The sequence below is a fragment of the Eretmochelys imbricata genome, chromosome 2 (genome assembly GCF_965152235.1).
Source record: "Eretmochelys imbricata isolate rEreImb1 chromosome 2, rEreImb1.hap1, whole genome shotgun sequence".
Classification (NCBI taxonomy): Eukaryota; Metazoa; Chordata; order Testudines; family Cheloniidae; genus Eretmochelys; species Eretmochelys imbricata.
In genome coordinates, this window is record NC_135573.1 from 266,345,243 (window position 1) to 266,367,612 (window position 22,370).

At 42.1% G+C, this 22,370-nt stretch overlaps 1 protein-coding gene and 1 long non-coding RNA gene across 6 annotated transcripts in view; one reads left to right on the forward strand and one right to left on the reverse strand.

Moving 5' to 3' along the window:
- LOC144260035 (KAT8 regulatory NSL complex subunit 1-like) overlaps positions 1-22,370 on the reverse strand; it is a 141,659-nt gene that overhangs the window by 47,939 nt on the left and 71,350 nt on the right. For all 5 annotated transcript variants that reach the window (XM_077808525.1, XM_077808526.1, XM_077808527.1 and 2 more), the window contains one exon: positions 10,490-10,617. In XM_077808525.1, the coding sequence (XP_077664651.1) occupies positions 10,490-10,617 (128 nt within the window). The remainder of the gene's footprint in view (positions 1-10,489; positions 10,618-22,370) is intronic.
- LOC144260037 (uncharacterized) lies at positions 152-12,547 on the forward strand. Its single transcript, XR_013344989.1, has 3 exons — positions 152-954; positions 11,284-11,402; positions 12,296-12,547. It is a non-coding gene; the product is annotated as an uncharacterized LOC144260037 (long non-coding RNA).

A 22,370-nucleotide genomic window follows, 5' to 3' on the forward strand; every position in this document is an offset into this window, starting at 1 on the left:
AATTGGACATAGTACTCCAGCTGGGGCCTCACCAGTGCCAAGTGTAGCAGAACAATTAGAATCATAGACTGGAAGTGACCTCAAGAGGTCATCTAGTTCAGTCCTCTGCACTCAAGGCAGGGCTAAGTATTATCTAGACCATCGCTGACAGGGGTTTGTCCAACCTGCTCTTAAAAATCCCCAATGATGGAGATTCCACAACTTCCCTAAGCAATTTATTCCAGTGCTTAACCACTCTGACAGTTAGGAAGTTTTTCCTAATGTCCAACCTAAACAGCCCTGTGACGGTGCCCCCCATAGGGCTTTATTGGAAATATGCTTATGAATGTATATATGACATATCTAGAATATGTTTTATGCTACATATGCCATGTAACATATCTCTGTAGAGGTTATGATCTACTGAATCTATTAATCCTATTTGTATTCATGTATCATTTTTGTATTCAAAAAGTTATGAATATTGGCTGTGTACTTGCTTGATTTTTAAATAGCCTTTGTAAAGCATTTGATCAGCTTCTTGAGAACAGAATGTGCAAGTTAAATGCCCAATCAAAAAGCATTTAACGAACAATGGATGTTGGAAGGTCCCAATCCACATAAGAAGTCTTCCTGGAGATATTCAAGATAGCATGTGGGCAATGGCTGCTGCCTGTAAAAACCTGAGTCATGCATGGACATGTGATTTGCCCATGTGACTCCAAAACTCCATCTTGTAGCTGGACTTCGCAAAGGAGAGAGGAGGGGGTCTCCACCCACAAGAGAGTCTATTTAAGCCTGTGGGAGAGCCCTCCATTTTGTCTCCAGCTGGCTAAAGAGAGTCTCTCTACCCCCAAGGATACCTGAAAGAAACTGGAACAAAGGACAGTAACTACAGGGGGTGTGAGTGATTGCTGTACCCAGACTAGAAGGAAACTAGTCTGTAAAAGGAAGCTTACTGGAATTCCTCTAAGGGTGAGGTTTTATCTGTATTCAGTTTTCTTAGACATAGACTTGCATGTTCTATTTTATTCTGCTTGGTAATTCATTTTGTTCTGTCTGTTACTACTTGGAACCACTTAAATCCTACTTTCTGTATTTAATAAAATCACATTTTACTTATTAATTAACCCACAGTACGTATTAATACCTGGGGGGGGCGGCAAACAGCTGTGCATCTCTCTCTATCAGTGTTATAGATGGTGAACAATTTAGGAGTTTATCCTGTATAAGCTTTATACAGGGTAAAACGGATATATTTGGGGTTTGGACCCCACTGGGAGTTGGGCAACTGAGTGTTAAAGACAGGAACACTTCTTAAGTTGCTTTCAGTTAAGTCTGCAGCTTTGGGGCATGTGGTTCAGACCCTGGGTCTGTGTTGGAGCAGACTGGCATGTCTGGCTCAGCAAGACAGGGTGCTGGAGTCCCCAGCTGCAGGGAAAGCAGGGGCAGAAGTAGTTTTGGCACATCAGTTGGCAACCCCAAGGACGTTTCTGTGATCCAACCCACCACATGCCCTTGCTGCAATTTAAGCCCATTGCTTCTTGTCCTAGCCTCAAAGGTTAAGAGCAACAATTTTTCTCCCTCCTTCTTGTAACAACCTTTTATGTACTTGAAAACTGTTATGTCCCCTCTCAGTCTTCTCTTCTCCAGATTAAACTTGCTGGAGGATTCTCTGCTCCTTGAGGTCTTTAAACTACAATTTGAGGACTTCAATAGCACAGATATAGGTGTGAGGTTTTTTTTGTAGGAGTGGTGGGTGAAATTCTGTGGCCTGCGTTGTGCAGGAGGTCAGACTAGATGATCATAATGGTCCCTTCTGACCTAAATATCTATGAATCTATGAATCTATAAACAAACCCAATTTTTTCAATCTTCCCTCAGGGGTCATGTTTTCTAGACCTTTAATCGTTTCTGTTGCTCTTCTCTGGATTTTCTCCAATTTGTCCACATCTTTCCTGAAATGTGGCGCCCACAACTGGACACAATACTCCAGTTGAGGCCTAATCAGTGCAGAGCAGAGTGGAAGAATTACTTCTTGTGTCTTGTTTACAATACTCCTGCTAAATACATCCCAGAATGAGGTTTGCTTTTTTTTGCAACAGTGTTACACTGTTGACTCATATTTAGCTTGTGATCCACAATTACCTCCCATGTCTTATATACACCATGCCTGTCCATGCCCCGGCACTTGTTCAAGTTTTCCATAGGAATCACCTTGAGAAGTGTGATCCCACATCACTGTGAGGACGCACTCTGAGGAGGGGATATCAGGGAGCATGTGTCTTGAACTCTGGGTCACAGGTTCTCTTAGGAGCCAGTAAATTCCAGCCTGCCAACCAGTGACCTTAATAGTTATATTTTTATCAACTGCTAAAATTTGCAATTTTCATGTCTAAGGCAGTTGAGATATCTATTATTAATGGCATGCATCTCCCCCTTTAACAGAGTGGGCTTTTACAGTCAGTGGTTCCATTTGTTCTCAGATAATAAATCTAAAGACAGGAGTTAGCGAGGGGCTGTTCTATCTCTATTTCTTTTGTAAACAGAAGACCAAAAAGAAATGGGAAGAATTTTCATTTTCTGTTCTCCCTAGGAACTGTACAGCTGTGTTTCAATATGTATCTAGCAACCTGGTGCTTTAAAGTGCCCTCTCCCCTGAAAAGTGACCCTATAAAAATGGCATCTTCTTACTTAAAAGACCTGCTCCCTCCTTGCTCACTTGGACAAACATAAGCTTTTTATCAGTACTTACTCCTATTAGCCCTGTAGGACCCATGTAGCTATGGAAGCTACACTCTTTCCTGGCTTGCATATTATCAGAAGAATTGTTAAAACTGCCATGTTTAGAAACTTTACTATTGATGTGTGAATCAGAAAGAATCCAGTTAAATTTTCAGACTTCATGTTGCAATCACAGGCGGTTAGAAACAACATTACTGAGACACAAACATGGATCCCCATTATGCTATTTTTACAGAGTAATTTTTTCAGAACTGCACTCTACATGTTTTCAACAAATAAAAGCTGCAGCTTTACAAATGAAAACTTGATCTTTCTAGGCCTACATCCAGTCATTTTAGGTTTCACAATTATCAGACACATACTAATTATATTTGCCAGTCAGCAGGATGCACTTAAAACCGGGCATCCTCCCTTTTACTCCAACGGTTAAATAGTAATTTGACTGTGAGAAAAGATTCAATGGAGTATTAGAAATCTAATACTAATGCTCCCTCAATAGTAAGACAGAACTGTGTTAACTACAAACAGACTATCATACGCTCATCTACTATTAATCATGACTATACAGCAGTCTTTTTTCTGACATAACCTTGTGTCAGCTGTTGCTAGCTTATGCACACCTACCATGCTACATAGCTGTGTGTGTACCCATACATTCTGGGAACATCTGAGCAGCCATCCCACGCTGACTGAGGGAGTGGATTATGGGTTTTTCCCCTTCATGCAATGCACTTTGGAATGTCTTCCCATATCCGGGAGGGAGGAGAATTGACTGGCTAGGTTATGTAAACAGTCCTATCTACACTGAAGAACACCATTCACCTCAGGATGTTACAGACTGACTCACTATCAAAGCCAGAACACAATACACCCATTAATTTAGGAACTACATGTTAACAATCTTATGTGAAGGAACTGTATTTAAATTAACTCTTATAGAAGCTGGTCACAAACTCAAACTCCATTGTGACAAAAGGATCCATCCAAGTCTTTCTGTGACCTGATGATTCTTTCACTTTATACCGCTTTGCAACTTTGTCCCCCCTCACAGCTCTGCTGTGCTTCAACAGACCTTTCTGTTTGTTGGACTGAACCCCCTCCAGAGCATGACAACTGTTGCTCAGCCAGCAAGAAAAATTGTTGAATGGGAGGTTCACCTTACTTTCTGAAGGTAAGCATGCTGCCTCACAATTCTTCCATGTTCCCACCAACCCAGGGAGAGGGGAAAAAGACTAGAACACCACAAAGTGAACCTAAGTCTGCACTGTAGCAATGCACAGCACTACTAAGCTAATCTTCCTTGTCAAAGAAATTGCTTACTCATGATTATCGTTTTACTTCTCTGCCCTGCTTTAAATATACACAACAAGAATGACCTTTATAAGTTAACTTATTAGCAGCATAGTATTCCACAATGAACTGTCTATTGCCATAAAAGCAATCTTACATTCTTGCTGGGAATGTTGAAGTTGGGAATCCAAACCGATTTTCTTAGGAAATGAGCCAGGGATAAACATATAAGAGAAATTCTGATTGATATATATTTAGCTGATCAGGTAATACTGCCAGCTATCCGTGGAACTTGTGAACCTCAATCCACATAACTCCTTTAAACTTATGTTCAACTGTTCCAACTCTTGTACTTTTATTAATGTCTCCGGCTCAGCAATAGCTGAGATTTTGGCCCTGAATGTCTATTTTATATGACATTTTATCATGGGATCTCAAAACACTCTTCAGCTAAAAAACACCTTAGAGGATTCATATTACTCATATTTTACAGAGGAAGCAAAAAGAGGTTAAATAACTGGATTAGAGTCAAAGCAAGGGAGACAAGGCTGTTTTGGAAAAGATAAATGAATTCTTTGCATTGGTCTTTACTGCAGAGAATGTGAGGGAGATTCCCACACCTGAGCCATTCTTTTTCGATGACAAATCTAACGAACTGTCCCAGATTGAGGTGTCAATAGAGCAGGTTTTGGAACAAACTGATACATTAAACAGGAATGAATCACCAGGACCAGATGGTATTCATTGAAGAGTTAACTGTGGTGTGTAACCTACTGCTTAAATCAGCCTCTGTACCAGGTGACTGGAGGATAGCTAATGTGACACTGATTTTTAATAAAAGGCTCTAGAGGTGATCCTGGCAGTTACAGGTGGATAAGCCTAACGTCAGTACCAAGCAAATTGGTGGCAACAACAGTAAAGAATAGAATTATCAGAGACATAGATGAACATGATATGTTGGGGAAGAGTCAACATGGTTTTTATAAAGGGAAATCATTCCTCACTAATCTATTAGAATTATTTGAGGGTATCTACAAACATGTGGCCAAAGGTGATCCAGTGGATACAGCGCATTCAAACTTTCAGAAACCCTTTGACAATGTCCCTCACCAAAGGTTCTTATGCATAATAAGGAGTCATGGGATAAGAGCGAATGTTCTCTCATGGATCAGTAACTAGTAACATGGATCAGTAACAGACAGATAACGAAGGGTAGGAATAAATGGTCAGTTTTCACAATGAAGAGAGGTAAATATCAGGGTCCCCAAGGATCTGTTGGGACCAGTTCTTTTCAACATGTTCATAAATTATCTGGAAAAAGGGGCAAACACTGGAGGTGACGAAGTTTACAGATGATGGAGAATTACTCAGGATAGTTAAGACCAAGGCAGACCAGTGGCAGGAAAATGACAGATGAAATTCAATGCTGATAAAAGCAAAGTAATTCATATCGGAAAACATAATCCCAAATATACATACAAAGTGATGGGGTCTAAATTAGCTATTACCACTTAAAAAAGAGATCTTGTGAACAGTTCTCTGAAAACATCTGCTCAATGTGCAGCGGCAGTCAAAAAAGCTAACAATGTTAAGAACCATTAGGAAAGGGACAGATAAGACGACAGAAAATACCATAATGCCACTATATAAATCCAAGGAATGCCCACACCTTGAATACTGCATGAAGTTTTGCTCACCGCATCTCAAAAAAGATATATTAGAATTGGAAAAAGTACAGAGAACGATAAACAAAAATGATTAGAAAAATGGAAGAGATTAAAAAAACTTGGATCATTCATCTTGGAAAAGAAGACTGAGGGGGGATATGATAGAGGTCTATAATATCATGAATGGTGTGGAAAAAGTATTAATTGCTTCACAAAACACAAAAATCAGGCGTCATCTGATGAAATTTACAGGCGGCTGGTTTAAAACTAACCTAAGGAAGTAGTACTTCACATGAGGCAGAGTCAACCTGTGGAACTCGTTGCCTGAGAATATTGTGAAGGCCAAAAGTATAAACTGGGTTAAAACAAGAATTAGGGCTAGTCTACACTGGCAACGTTAAAGCGCTGCCACGGCAGCACTTTAACGTGGCTTGTGTAGTCGCAGCAGAGAGCTCTCCCAGTGCTCTAAAAAAACCCACCTCCACGAGGGGCGCAGCTCCCAGCGCTGGTGCATGTCTACACTGGCACTTTACAGCGCTGAAACTTGCTGCACTCGGGGGTATTTTTTCACCCCCCTGAGCGAGAAAGTTGCAGTGCTGTAAAGTACCAGTGTCGACAAGCCCTTAGATAAGTTCATGGAGGATAGGTCCATCAATGGTTATTAGCCAAGATGGTCATGGATCCATCCCCATGCTCTGGGTGTTCTTAAAACCTCTGACTGCAAGAAGCTGGGACTGGATGACAGGGGATAGATCACCCAATAAATTGCCCTGTTCTGTTCACTCCCTCTGAAGCATCCGGCATAGGCCACTGTTGGAAGACAGGATACTGGGCTAGATGGCCCACTGGTCTGACCCAGTGTGGCCATTTTTATGTTCATATGTGAGGAATCCTGAGGCTCTCATTACCCTTCTGACCACTGTATCACACTTTCTTCCTCAGAACACTAACTGCATTTGAATACATAGGACAGCTTGGAAAATCCACACTTCTAAATCTTTACATATATAAAAACATTAGAAACAAAAAACAAACATTCCCTGAAAAAAAGCACAGGCATAGACGTCTAACAAAGTCATTACAATATTAACAGGTCTTTTATATGTAGTTGTTTGGGGGTGGTAAAAGATTAGCTAGCACTCAGATGAGTGATTACATGAAAAAACCCAGGCAACGCCCCTCACTTTTCCATACACACACAACTGCATTTTTCAGTGAATAAAATATTTATTAAAAAAAAAATAATCACCCATCTCTATATGTAGTGCATAAAGCATAGCCTTTTCACCTTCAACTCACTAGTTCGTTAGAGCTTACATTTCAAAGAGAAGGATTTAGATACTGTTAGCCCAGATTCTAGTTCATATTTTGTTGCCCTAGACAATGCAAGGTCAACTGTCTCGGAAAGTCTCTGACTGTGTAAATGTGGAAACTCAATTTCCTTTCAGTACTATGCATGTGCTTTCTTGCAAGACATAGGGAAGGTTATAAGCAGGTCACTGGGGAAAGTTCACAAAGGGGTTAGAATGTGCTTATTGACCCAAAACTATTTGTCAATTTGACGTGATTAGTTTTGGCTGTGAAAATGTTTTTCAGGGCCAGTTGTGTGAGTGGGAGTGAGAGAGACTGACTGTCCCTTATAACCATTAGCCCAGCAGTTAGGGTACTTACCTGGTATGTTTGAATCTCCACTCTGGAGCAGTGATCAGAACTCAAACTCTCCCCTCTCAAGTGAGCCTCCTAACCAATAGGCTATTTTGGTGTGGGTTGCTCTCAATCTCTCCTCCTGAAGTTGTTTCACTTTGTATAAATACTTAAATACTCACTGGGCAAGAAAGAGAAAATGACTACAGCCTGGTGATTAAAACACACAGCTGGGGGGTATGAGATGTGGATTCAAATCTTCTGTCTTTCTGATACAAAATGGAACAGCTTCAACAGGAGAGACTGAGAGCAGAATAGTCTATAACCTGGTGGTTCATGGTCTCATATGGCAGGGGTGACACCTGATTTCAAGTCTCTGCTTCAATATATATTTTTAGTATATACACAAAGTGGAACAGCTTCAACAGGAGAGACTGAGAGCAACCCACCCCAGAATAGCCTGTAGGTGATGGTGGTTACCTGGGAGGGGAGAGATTTGAGTTCAAGTCTCTGCTCCAGAATGGGGATTCAACCTGGTTCTTCCACATCCCAAGGAAGTGCCCTAACCACAGAGCTAAAGGTTACACAAGGGGGATGAATGCACATACAGAGTTTTCTGAAGCTGACCAGAATGTAATGTTCCTTATGATCTGTATCAGACTTTTCCAATTTGCTGCCAAATTATCAAGATTTTTTTTACCCTAACCAAATTTTTTTTCTGATTTTTTTGGTTTGCTGGCTGAATTGAAAAATAAATTTATCCAGCTCTAAGGATCTGTACCTCTGATGCTTAATTCCAGTGCATATGAAATGCTAGTAATGTTAAAATTCTATAGAAACAAAGCTGCAACGGAACACTTGAAAAATGTATAAGGAAAAATAGCTTTTATATATCCACATACATACAAACAATGTAAACATAGAAGAGATGGAAGGGGAAAAAAGAAAAGAGAAAAGAAAAGAAAAGGAGAAAAGAAAAGGAGAAAAGAAAAGGAGAAAATATGATCGGATATATCCAACCGCATCAGCAACACCTGCAAGCTTAAGGCACTTTTGAATAAAATTAGCAATCAACAGAATACTTCTATTTATTAAAACTAAGCATCAACGGAAAACTGGCAACCTGTTTTGTAAGCAGCTAAACCTGAAAATGGAATACATCCCACCTCACTCAGAGCAACAACTAAAATATAAATCCAAGAAATGTGCAATCCTCATAGTAACAGTAACAGGCATTCAAACTCTCCCCAAATGAGGATTTAATTAGCAACCTGCCAGAAACTGAATGGTGTAGCTGATTAGCATAAAATGGTGCTAACTGCAACCCCAAAAGAGGTTACAGTAAGAACTATTTTTTATTTTAGCAGAGGCTACTTGAATCAAGGTGGAGCACTGCATGCTGACACAAATAGATTTCACAGGATGCAACTCCATAGTCAGGCAACCAGCAAAGGAAAAATATTAGTCTTTTACCATTTTGGGCTTCTCTATAAAGGATGAAAGGCCTGAAAAATGGTTCAGTTTATTTAAAAACAAAAACAAAAATTTTCGCATTAGAAATTCAGGTCTTGTCCATACTGGAAGACTACTGAACAGGTGTCAAACACATGGCCTACACCCCAGATCCAGCCCCTAAACCCTTTCCTATTACCCATAGCTGCCTGCCTGCTGTGATCAAAGTGGGCTGGCAGAGAGCTGGGGAGGTAGCTTGCACCTGATTGGGACCAGGCAGCTGAGACCTTCCTCTCTCCACCAGCATTTGGTCAGAGCACCTTACAGGCCATGCCGAAAGGAGTCTCCTTTCCCGTCTTCCCTACCCTATCTCTGCCTCTGAACCCACAGGAGAAGGGGTCTTCTCTCCCTCTGCTGCCTACCTGGCCTAGTCTTTGCCAGTCCCTCCACCCTGAGCCAAAGGGGACTTCTTTCCAGGCTTCCCGCTCTTTGCAGCTGCCACCACTGACTTGTCCCCACAGGATCAAATGAATGAAAGCATCTGCTTCTAAACTGCCCACTCTCCAGAGAACTGGAGGCGGAAAATAGGTGAAGAAATCCCCAGAGGTGGGGGAAGGGGAGGGAAATTATCAAGTGGTATATGTAAGGGGGAAGGTGGATGGGAATGATTCTCAAAGTGGAGCAGCAGGTAGGAAATATTCATAAGAAAGTGTGTGTGCAGATGGCAGGTGCACAAGCAGGGAAGACAAGGGAGAAGAGACTGGTCACGGAGGAATACACTGAGTGATAAGTTAGTGGACAACAGACAGACGGTTTCATAAATGCATTTACATTTTTTTTTTAAATCTTTGTCTTTAAAATGGCATATTTAAAATTTTACTAATAAAGAGGCTCATTCTGAGTTGTACAGACCATAACATTTGCCTCTTACCTGTGAACTTTTCGCTCCCAGCCCATGGACTTTGGGGGACAGAGTAACTTGGCCCTCACCAAAGAATAAAGGTGACTGGAGAACTAGCAACATTAATGACATCACAAAAAGACACACTTGGGCAGCGGAGAGAAGAGTCCTATAGGCTACTTAAGTTTTATTTTTTTAACTCCCATATCTAACAAGCACTTGTTTGGAAGAGTGTGTTAAACATTCAATACCCTTTCCCCACTACTTTAATTACAGTATGAGAGCTCTCAACGGCCTGAGGTCCAAGATGTCATTCAGTATCACTAGGGAAGACATGATTGATTTCTGATATTTCAGCGGTTGAAATATAAGCAGAAAAAGTGTCTTTCATGCTCTCTTTATACATGATAAAAATGAGAAAAGGTCACAAATCCAATTTTAAGGTGGAAAAATAAACCTTTGTAGGTTACCTTTAAAGATTACATGCATTTGGATTTGTGGGCAACACTGGCCATTAAAAGAAGATAAAGCTATATGTAACACTTTGCAACAAATACTCCGCAAAATATGCAACATTAAATGCTATTTTTAGTTACAAAATGTAGATCGCAATATCTATCTTCAAAAATATTTCTCCCCCATCAGGCATGTACATTTATTTTGCTTCCTTACATCATGAATTGTATTCAAAGAGAGACGGTTCACCTATGATCACATTCTCAGCCACTATCACAAATGTCTTAATTATAAAAATTACTCAGAATAATCCCAAATATGAGATTGGTCAACCTATAAGAAAAGAAGAACTAACCAGTTAATTTTTCCGTTGACTTGGCGGGATGATGTGCAGGCTTTTGGGGGTCCTGGAGACCCACTGATGGGGGTACAGGAGGGACTTTGACACATAGGGTTTCCTAAAGACTGCGTAAGACGAGAACTCTGCAAGAGAAAAATAAAATCTCAAACTCAGGATAGCTTGATGAAAGAATGAATTTTGAAGAGGGATGGGGAGAAAAAAAGTAATCAATCTAAGCAGCATTTTGCAATTAAAAATAATGCTGAACATAGTCAGGCGGTCCCAATGCAATCAATTATTTACAGTTTCTTTCCATCCGCTTAGATTCAAGGATCAAAGACAGATTCTTCAAATCACTCCACATCAGTGATTTTAAATTGCATTCTTAGATGTTACAAAAAGTTGTCAAATACAATTTCTAGTCCTCTGATCTATAAACTGGAGACCACTTTCATTGCCTGCCAGCTTCACTTGGAATACGAGCAGCTTTGGTGTAGCAAAAATTTTGTTTCATACAAACTGTTCCAAAACTTTAACCAAATGCTAGCATCAATCCAGGATATCTGGTAGTCTAGGGGTATATTATATACTTACTGGACATGATTTTGAAACACTGTAAAAGGACCTTGGACTCTGACAGTAAGCTTTCAGTCCCAAAGCTTGATGTGTGCATGCATCTACATTTTATGTGAATTTAGTGCTAGCGAAAAATAAGGTAGTCACTCACCTTGCACAGCAACTGTAGTTCTTCAAAATGTGTGTCCCTGTGGATGCCCCACTTCAGGTGTGCATGTGCCTCTCTCCACTAGCACTGTCTGTTCGGCTTCTCTATCTGAATGTCCAACAAGAACAGTCCAAAGCAGGGGGGAAGAAGGGCAGGTCCACCCATAGAGGGAAACATCTCGAAAAACCACTGTTACTGCACAAGGTGGGTAACCTTTTCTTCTTCTTCGATTAGTGTCCCTATGGGTGCTCCATTTCAGGTGACACCGGAGCTGTATCCTCACAGGGAGGAGGGAGCTTAGGAATCAAGTCCAAGACTAAAGACAGTACAGCAGATCCAAGAAGACAATACAGCAGATCCAAGTACTGCATCAGATCTGAGTGTGTGGAGCAAGCATAATGTTTAGAAAAGATATGCACTGAAGTCCATGTAGCAGCTCTGCATATCTCAGACGCTGGAATGTTTTTGAGCAACACCGTGGAAGTTGCTTGTGATCTTGTATTATGAGCTATAATCCTTGGGGAAGCAAAGCACCAGCTGTATCATAACAAGCAGTAATACACCCAGAGATGCATCTCGAAGAGACTGTGGGCTCCTTTGATCTTTCTGCAGTGGAGACAGAACGTCTAGGTGATTTCTGAAATTACTTTGTCCTATTTAGATAAAAGTCCGTCATACATTTAATGTACGAAGGGAGGCCTACTGCTGAGATTTATGTGGTTTAGGAAATAATACTGGCAGATAAATAGACTGGTTAAGTTGGAAATCTGACAGAACATTAGGTAAGAACTTTGGGTGCAGTTATAGAAAAGACGTTGTCCTTGAAAAATATTGTAAATTGGGGGGAGAGGTGGTCCTGACATCAAGGCTCCAATTTCTCTAGCCCTGCAGGCTGACATGATAGCTACTAGAAAGGGTATCTTCATAGAAAAGTGAAGCAAGGAGCAGGTCATCATAGGTTCAAATGGAGACACAGGCACAAGGCAATGATCATGACACCAGTGGTTGAAACCTCTTCCATTTCTGGAGGTAAGTAATTGGAATTGACTTCTTTCTATTGTGTAGTTAGTATTACTTACTGTACTCCTGTCAAGCAGGTGGAGTCTAATCCTGTGAACCATCTAGGAGCTATGCTTGGAGAATGGATGACCCCCAGGTTGTGGTGAAGCACACAACCTGTATCCTGGGAGAGGAGATGAGGGAGGGTCAGAAGTTGGAGTGCCAGTTGGGGACACAAGTGAAGCAGGTAAGGTTACCAAGCTTACCTTGGCCAGGTCAGCATTATGAGGATAACCCTGGTCTTGTCCTGCCTTATCTTGTTCATCACACTTGGAATTGTTTGTGTTGGAGGGAATGCATAGAACAGACCCTTTCTCCAAGGAAGGAGAAAGGTGTCTCCCAAAGAAAGGTGACCAAGATCTCCTCTTGAGTAGGATAAAGGGCACTTTCTGTGCTGGATGTGGTGAACAGGTCCACTTGTGGAAGTCCCAACCTCTGGAATATCCCATGAAGGATCTGCGAGTTCAACTCCCATTCATAGTCCTGGGAGAAGCATCTGCTGAGCATAGTGGCTGTGACATACTGGCATCCAGGAAGGTAAACGGCCGAGATCTAAATCTGATGGGCTATACACCAGTTCCATAACTTTATAGCTTTTATGCACAGGGAAGGCGATCTTGCGCATCCCTGTTTGTTGATATAGAACATGCAAGCCACATTATCCATCATGATTCTGATTAATTTGCTCTTGATGTGGGGTAGGAACTGAAGACAGGCATTCCTGACTGCCCTCAGTTCCAACACATTGATATAGAGATTGGTTTTCTACAGCGACCATCTGCCCTGAGTTGTGAGTGTATTGAAGTATGCTCCCCACCCTAACAGTGATGCATTCATTGTTATAGTTATTGTTGGAGCTGGGAGGAGAAATGGACACCTGTGCAGACATTGCATTCATCTTTCCACCAATGCAGAGAGTTCTTCACCTGGAGAGAAACCGTAACCTGCTTGTTTGTCCAAGCTGCCTCTGGTTGAGGAACAGGCCCTCCTGAACCAGGCCTCAAAGCAATGGAGGCACTATCTTGCATGCCCCGTCACAAAGGTGCAAGCTGCCATATGACACAGGAGCTGCAAACAGTAGAAGGGAGTCAACTCGAATTACTTACCTTCAGAAATGGAAGAGGTTCCAAGAACATCACCACTTTGTGCCTGAAACTGCCCCATTGTCAGTCATCATAGATTATCTGCTGGACTTACAAAAATTGGATCAGTTATATCTATTAGGTTCACCTCGCCATGATATTAGCTTTTCATTCCCCACTAGAGGCGTTTTCTATTTTTGCATACCATATGTCCTCAATATTTATTACAGGTCTGGAGAATCTTTACCCCCTGGTTAAGCATCCTTCTCTGTCTTGGGATCTCAACGTGGTACTTAGATACCTGCTGGGACCTCTGTTTGAGCCTATGGTGACCTGCTCCTTGCTTCGCTTATCAGGAACTCTTGAGACTTCACAAATTTGTTCAGTTGTCTTAGATTTACAATTGGTCTCCACCCTCCATCCTTCTTTAGCACGAGAAAATACTCTGAGTAAAACCCTTTCCCTCTCTGAGGGGATGGGACTGGTTCTACTGCTCCTAAATAAAAGAGGGAGTGTCCTTCTTGACTAAGTATAGCCTTGTGAGAGGGGTCCCTGAAGAGGGATGGGGAAGGTGGTGGCGAGGGACATGAAGAGGATGATGTAGCCCAATATTATAATCTCCATGACCCACTTGTCTGTTGAAATAGGTCACCAGGCCAGTTGGAAATGGGAAAGGTGGTCTCCAAAAATGAAGAAGTGGGCATAAGGTTACAACTTGCAAACTACAGGCAAGGAGGATTTGAGCCTTCAATCAACCCATCAAAATTGCTGTTTTAATGATGACTGGGTACTAGCTGAAGGATGGTGGGAAGCTCTTTTCCTCTGGAATCCCTTCTCCCCCTCCCCCCCAGAAGATTCAGTGGTTCTGTGAAAACCAGAGAACTGAGCCAGGTGTAATCTCTGGACAGTCTAAGACTTGCTAAATCTCCTCTTGTTTGTAGGAGTGTATATACCCAGACACCTCAATGTGGCCCTGGAATCCTTCAGCATGTGCAAGAACTTGTCCATAGTTCCCGAGAAGAGCATCTGACTATCAAACTGGAGGTCCTCAACCTGAATCTCCCTTGGGAATCCCAAAAACTGCAGCCGTGACACCCTTTGCATGACAATTGCCCCGGAGATGAATCTAGCAGCAGCATCTGCAGCATCTAGGGATGCTTGGACAGAGGTTTTGGCTAATAACGGACCCTCCTTAATGATGGCCTGCATGTGTTCTCTATGCTCCTTGGGAAGATGTTCAATAAAGGATTTGAACTTGTTGCAATTTGTGTAGTCATACTTGGCCATGATTGCCTGATAGTCGGTGATCCAAAATTGGAGGGTTGCAGATGAATAGCCCTTCCATCCAAAAAGGTCTAACCTTTTCATAAGGAGCAGGCAAAGAGTAATACTATCTACCCCACATGTTTACAGCATCTACCATCAGAGAATTTGGTGAGGGGTGGGAAAACAAAAATTCTGAGTCCCTGGGGGGAGGGGCTACATAATATTTCTTATTTGCCCATTTACCAGTTGGTGGTATGGTGGCGGAAGTTTGCCACACAGTCTTTGCTGGATCCAGAAGTGCTTCATTAATGGGTAGCACAAACTGAGTGGGTGTCACTGACTGCAAAATGTCCAGGAGTTTGTGATGTGAGTCTTTAACCGTCTCAAGAGGTATCTAGGGAGTGCCCACCACCCTCTTCACAAGGTCCTGGAATTGACAAAAATTGCTGGTCTTCAATGGTGGTGGAGGAATGACTGCCTTGTCTGCAGATGAAGACAAAATAGGAGTTTAAGGGGTAGCCTCTTTGTCCTCCCTAGCCTTCTACTTCCTCAAAGGTCTCCTCATGTGGGAGGTTTGGTGGAGGCGACAGCGACCCTAGTTTCCTGGTGCAGTGGAATCAGTGGTCTGAAAAACTGCTGCCAATATGCCACCCAAGGATCCCAGTATGGCCACTGGAGAAGCCCATACAGGAGAGGAGGTGGTACCTAGGACAGATCCCTCCATCTGTGACGTGGGCAGGGATCTTCATCAAAGTATGGATTCCTATAATGGTAAGAAGGAGACTGATTAAGGGTGTAGACTCCTGCAGTACTGGGAAGCACTGGTAATCTGGAGACTGGGGTCTAAGTACCAAGAGTCATCTGGTACCCACAAACAGGGAGCACTCCAGCTTGTCTAACACTGACAAGTTCCTGGTGTAACGGAATTCCTGTGGTACCAAGTGGGTTGGTACCAACTCAGCAGTTGACTTGGGTGGTACCAACGGTTTGGAGCTTGAAGGCACTGCGGATGAAGGTGTGTGCTTCAAATCTGTCCGTACTGATGGAGCCAAGTGGGAAGGCGGCATTGGTAAGTCTGAAGTAAACTGTGCTGATCTGGAGGCAGATGGTACCAGGGCCCTGCTGATACCACATATCTCTGAAGTGCTCCAGGATATCCCTGCTCTGCTGATACCAGAGAAAGTTTCTTTCCCCTCCATGGTACCGAGTCCAGACATCAAGGTCTCAGAAATCGCAGACCTTGCAGCAGACTGGACTTCTTGGGAGTTCGCTCCTTGTGGTGGGATACTGTAGCTCCACTTTTTTGGAGCTTTCCCTGAGTCCTCAGAGATCTTTAACTTCTTAAGTGAGACCTTAGCCAAAGGGGCACTGAATCTATGTGGAAATCGATGTATGGGGAGGGGGTGAGTGTCTGTCTTCTGAGCTGAATCAGAAGTTGGTCGAAGGAAGTGCTCTATGAGTAGCAGCTTCAGTTTTGTCTTCCAGTTCTTCCAAGCTCTAGATTTTAGGTCCCGGCAAAAGTTACACTTTTGGGAGATATGGAACTCTCCCAAGCAATGGATACACTTAGAATGGCCATCGCTTATTGGGACAGCCTCCTGACAAGAGAGTCAGGATTTGAAACCTGGCAAGCCAGGAATGCCTTTCCATGTCAAATAAGCTCCCCAGAAAAAATGGGTGAGAAAGGGGGAGAGAGGAGGTTAGGAAAAACGGAAACCTCTCACAACTATATACCAACTAACTAACTAAACAACAACTACAAAACATGCTGACGCATGCACAAGGCAAACACACTAGAGCTCCACCTCAGGTCGAGGTGACAGAAAAGGAACTGACGGGTTCGCCTGAGCAACCCTATATGCCCTTGGAGCACAGCATGAGGTTGCACAGAGCACACGTGGGCCAGACAGACACTTAACAGAAAGTCTCTAATCAAGGGCTCGAGATGCACAGGCACACCTGAAGTAGAGCATCTATAGGGGCCCCTCTTGAAGAAGAAGCAGTAGTACACTGCAAGCAGCAGCCGCGCAAACTTCCCCTTACTACTCTGCCACCCGTGACTTGAAGGGAGCGCTTTTAAAGGCAAAAGGGAAATTCATCCTCCACAGCCCTCTGGCCTCTCTTTGGAGACTGCCGAAGAAGGGACTCAGTAGTATCAAGTGGGACGGTGTTTTGGCCCAAGATCACAAACTCATTTTACAAAGGCCATTGAACAGTCATCTGATGGAACTCTCTCTTGATCTGAAAGATGTTTTCATACTGGCTATGAAACAATCTGGTGGGGAGTTTTCTAGACTTTTTTTTAAATTTACATTCACTCAATTGCCAAGAAATATACAATACAAATATTGTGGTCAGATATTACAATGAGATGGCTGCACTTTAGTATGCAATTAATCTACATAGTTTTTGAGGAACTATAACAATTCCTATCAGTGCTGCTGATAAAGAGAGACTTAAAACAAAAAAAGGTGATGGGTTTTGATCTTTTTCAAAGCAGAGAAACCAATATTAAAGACATTCTCTATTAAAATCAACCATTGTCCTGAACAAACACTCATTAAGTGAGTTGTTGGCAGTAGTGGTGTGGTCATATGCGGTGAAGGATAGGTAGAGCTGTGTCTCCCTCACTGTTAGCACTTGAGTCCATGCTTTCTGACCAGTTCACCTAATGGCTCTATGTATATGTTGAAAAGGACTGGCACATGAATGTGCGGAGCAAAGCACAATTCAATTCCCACTACATTTCTGAGACAGGCAAGTACAACTATTCCCACTTTACAGATGGGAAAATGGAGAAAGAGGTTTAGTAATTTTTTCCACTGCTACAACGCTGGGGTTAAAGTGCAGCAGTTCCTGACTACCAGTCCGGTGATAAATCCATAATACACTTTGTTCCACTGGATAAACCCAGAGATTAAAAACAGGCTATCAGTATACCAGAGAAAACTGTAACAATGTAGAACTACAACTGAAGACAGATCCATTGACATTGTGTTTTACTCTCCAGTCAGTTAAGTGAAAAATCAAATTTATTTGCAAATTAGCAGATTTGCTGGCTCAATTACTGTCAACTTCTCATGGCAGAAAAATCAAATGTGAATAAAAATATCAAAGAAGTTTATTATGAGAGTATGCAGGGATATAAGATGGCATGTCTGTCTCTCTCTCACACACACACAAAGTTGTTTTCAGATAATTGGCTCTCTGGTCAAGATGTTCCCTGAAAAAAACAATGAGGAGTCCGGTGGCATCTTAAAGACTAACAGAATGTAATCTGTTAGTCTTTAATGTGCCACCGGACTCCTCGTTTTTGTGGATACAGACTAACATGGCTACCCCCCGATACTTGATGTTCCCTGATTATCCATGAGGGAGAAAGGATGGTTTTGTGACTAAGACAAAATATTTGTTCTATTCCTTAATCTACCAGAGATTTGCTGTTTGACATTAGGTAGGCTGCTTCACTTCTCTGCCTCATTTATCTATCTGTAAAATGAGAATAACACTATTTCACAGATTGAAGACACAAGGGACCATTATAATAGTTTAATCTGGCCTTCTGAATTACACACCCTATAGAATTTCACCCAGCGAGTCCTTGTGGTTCAACTTAAAAATGCTGCTCTTGGAAACAGCAGCCAGAGCCTGCATTCAGACAGCCTCTGTTGACCCCATCCTTGCCAGTTATATTCAGGAGGAAACTCCTTTCTATGAATGATTTTGAATTCTTATGAACTGATGTTCTAACAGATAAAGAACAAGATGGGGTATTAGCTGGTGTCTGCTACAGACCACCAAATCACACTAAGGAAGAGGGTGACTGGCTCCTTACGCACCTCTTTAATATGTATGAAAAACAGCTGTGCAATCACTGGAGACTTCACATCGAGCGACATATGCTGGAGGTCTCACGCTGCCAGTATTAAAACAACCTTGGTATTTCTAATTACAGATGACAATTTCTTAACTCAAAAAGTAGGAGAATTCTATTGGAGATTTTATCTTGACAGATAAAGAGAAACTGATCACAAAACTAAAATTAATGGTACCTTTGATACAAGTGATCATGACTTGATATTTATAATGTGAAAACAGAATAAAGATCAGACCAGTGACATATATACCTGGTGCTTTAAAACAGCCAATTTCATAAACAAGTATGAGCCAAGTCTGCTTGCAGGAAGAATTTAATCAGAAAAACACTTCACTAGTTGCTCAAAAAGCCACAATCCCACAACTGAGCAAGCAGGCCATACTGGTTAAAAAACTGACCTGGTTTAGAGGGGAAGTGAAGGTAGGTATAAATTTAAAAAAATAAATAAATAAACTGAAGAAAGAGGAAGCTGAATGTAATAAATACAAATGAGAAGCTAGGAATTGTAGAAAATGGGTAAGGGAAGCAAAGGGGTCAAGGAGAAATCTATGGCCAGGAGACTTAAGTACAATAAGGTGTTTAAATATACTAGGAACACATATTGGTCCATTACTAGACAGGAATGGTATTAGTCCACTGCTAAGTGGAAATGACAGAATTATCGATAATGCAGAAAAGGCGGAAATTTTCAGTAAATTTCTGTTCTGTATTTGGGGGAAAACCAGATGATATAGTCATATAATATGATAACACTCTCTCCATTCCATTAAATATTTCAGGAGGATGTTAAATAGTAGCTACTAAATTTAGACATTTTTAATCTACAGGTCCAGTAAATTTACATCCAAGAGTTCTAAAATAGCTGGCTGTGGAGTCGCTGGACCATTAATGTTCATTTTCAATAAGTCTTGGAACACAGGGGAAATTCTGGAAGATAGGAAGAAGTCAGTGTTGTGCCAATATTTAAGAAATTAATGAATTTATGAGAAACAGATCCTGTCAAACTAACCTCATTTTTTTTTAAAAAAAATAAGATTACAAGTTTGGCTGATTAAAGGTAAATTTTGATGCAACAGACTTAACTTCTGTAATGCATTTGACTAGGCACCACGGTGGATAAAAATCAATGATTTAAAAAAAATTTTTTTTTTTAAATCTGCTTTTTTTTATTTAATCAGTTTTTTGATAAAACACTTTGAGGAAAAAAACTATTTAAAGATAGTTTTAATTAAGATACATTATAGCTCAAAGATATCTCATCATGGAATAAGGATTATAAATTCTAATTCTATAGTATGAGACAATATATTCATGTAATGTTTAAGAAAAGTTTTGTAAATGAGTTCCAATAGTTCATGGATTAGGGACCCAATCTTATGGAGTTCCAGGGGCTTCTGTATAGATTATTTAGGTTAATCTTTCTATCTACCCAATGGGACTCAGTGCTCAGTCTAGAACAGGGATCTCAAACACATGGCCCATAGGGTTCTTTCATGCGGCCCACCAAGCTCCCCGTGGCCCCCACCCCGCGTGCCCCTCTGCCTACGCCATGGCGCTGCGAGCCCCGTGCTGCTCCCTGAAGCGGCAGGAACCATGCCCCAGCGTCCCCGGGAGTGGGGGGATGGGGGCCAAGGGCTCCGTGCGTTAATCTCGCTTCCAGGCACCACGCCCCGCAGCTCCCATTGACTGGGAAAGGGGAACCACGGCCAATGGGAGCTTCGGGGGAGGTACCTGGAGGGAGCCGTGTGCCCCCCTGCAGAGACGTGGTTCTGGCTGCTTCCTGGAGCGGAGCAGCCCGACGCAGCACCAGGGCAGGCAGGCAGCAAGCCTGCCCTGGCCCCTGTGCGCACCGCTGCCACCCCGGAGCCACTCTAGGTAAGTGGTGCCGGGTTGGAGTCTGGACCGCGAGCCCCTCCTGCACCCCAACCCCTGCCCGGACTCCCTGCCCTGAGCCCCCTGCACCCCTCCTGCACCCCACACCTAACTCCCCGCCCTGAGCCCCCGCCACACCCCGCACCCCTCCTGCAGCCCCTGGAGGCAGGGTTGGGGTGGGAACTTCGGGGAAAGGGTTGGAATGGGGGCAAGGAAGAGGTGGGGCCTCATGGAAGGGATGGAATGGAGGCGGGGCCGGGGGTAGCAAGTGGGGGCAGGAGGGTGTCAGTGATGCAGCCCTTGGGCCAATGCACTAGTCCTCATTGGCCCTCGTGGTCATTTGAGTTTGAGACCTCTGGTCTAGAAGATACCATCAGAGATGCTTAGTTCTCAAACTGCGGATTTGTCTCTCTAGAGATAAGATGCTTGTTAACAGCAAAAATGTTTTAAAATAAATAAATAGATAAATAAATAAATGTGAGAAATAACAGACCTCAACCCTATTGTCCCTCTGCAAATTTGTGTACACAGAGTCAATCCCTTACCTCTCTCTAAATGTGCACAGTTTCAAAACATTTAATGAATAGAAGATTGTTGGGGGCGGAATAGATCTGGACAAGGAGAAGTCTGGAGATAAATGTGAGAAGGGAGGGACAGGCAGTAGAAACAAAAGTGAAACTGTTTGAGCAGCATATTCCAGAAGTCTTGAGGTCTTTCTGAGTTTAGACTTCATTGATTTGAGATCTACCATACCATTCTCTCACTAAAAGGGAAAACCTATAATGGCAGCAGGCCGTAAAAGAGACCCAGTTTGGGAATATTTTAATGAAGTTCCTCTACCTGTGGGTAAGTCAGGCATGCATGCAAAACGCAAACAGTGCAGCAAAGAAATGCAAGGCCTGGTTGCCTGAATGAAACAACATCATGAGAAGTGTTCCTTCTCAGGAGGAAACTGCATTAAAAATTATGAAAGGAACATATCTGAACATGCACATCCATATCTTCAGGTTGGTAAACTTTTTTATTTCATACTTCCTTCTTAAGGACTGCCTGTCTTCCTTCAGGACTATTCCTGAATTCTCATGTTTGAGGAAAAAATATGGTTGTTACTCACTCTATGGTACTATCATTTTAGATGTGGTTGTGATAGCGTCAGCGAATGCAATGAGTAATACTAAATGAGCAGTATGGTAATAATAATTAAATCACGGCACTGACTTATTTTGTTTAGAAGAATCCATCCTCAACATACAGGATTCTGAAGACTATCCACATTCAAGATCACCATCATTTTCTATAGTTTCAGAGTTATCTGCCAATGATAGTGTTTCAGTCACATCATGTATGTCACATAGCCACAGTATACCACCTGTAGCAAAAAAATAAAAATAAATCTCCATCATCCAGAAACAACCATAGGTAAGTTTGTGATAAGAACCAGCCGATTACAAAAAGAGGTAACTGATAAAAAAAATTGCCCTGTTTGTTTATGCAACAAACTCTCCTTTCTGTATGATTGAGAACTCACACTTTATTAACATGGTTCAGTCATTAAGACCAGGATACAGTCCACCCAACAGAGCAGATGTCGCAGGCGAATTGCTGGATAAAGTGTTTAAAGAGAAAGAGAGCAGTGTGCAAAAGGTGTAGAGGGTAAAATTGTTAACCTGAGTCTTGATGTGTGGAGCAGTGTCCACAATATTCCTGTTGTATGTGCTTGTGTGACAACAGAAGAAGGGAATGTCTTCCTTACAGAAACAATTGATACATCGGGAAATGCACACACACTGCAGAATACTTATAAGTAGCAGCAGTAAAAGCTATAACAAACTGTGAAAAAAATTCAAATGTCTATTATGCAGCCTGGTCACAGAGAATGCTGCAAATGTGTCCAAGATGAGAAGAAATTTAGGAGAGAGTGAAGAGCGTCCCAAGCTAATAACATGCAGGTGCAGTGCTCATTTGATGCACCTCCTAGCCAAAGATTTCAGTATTCCAGAAATAAAGGCTAATAAT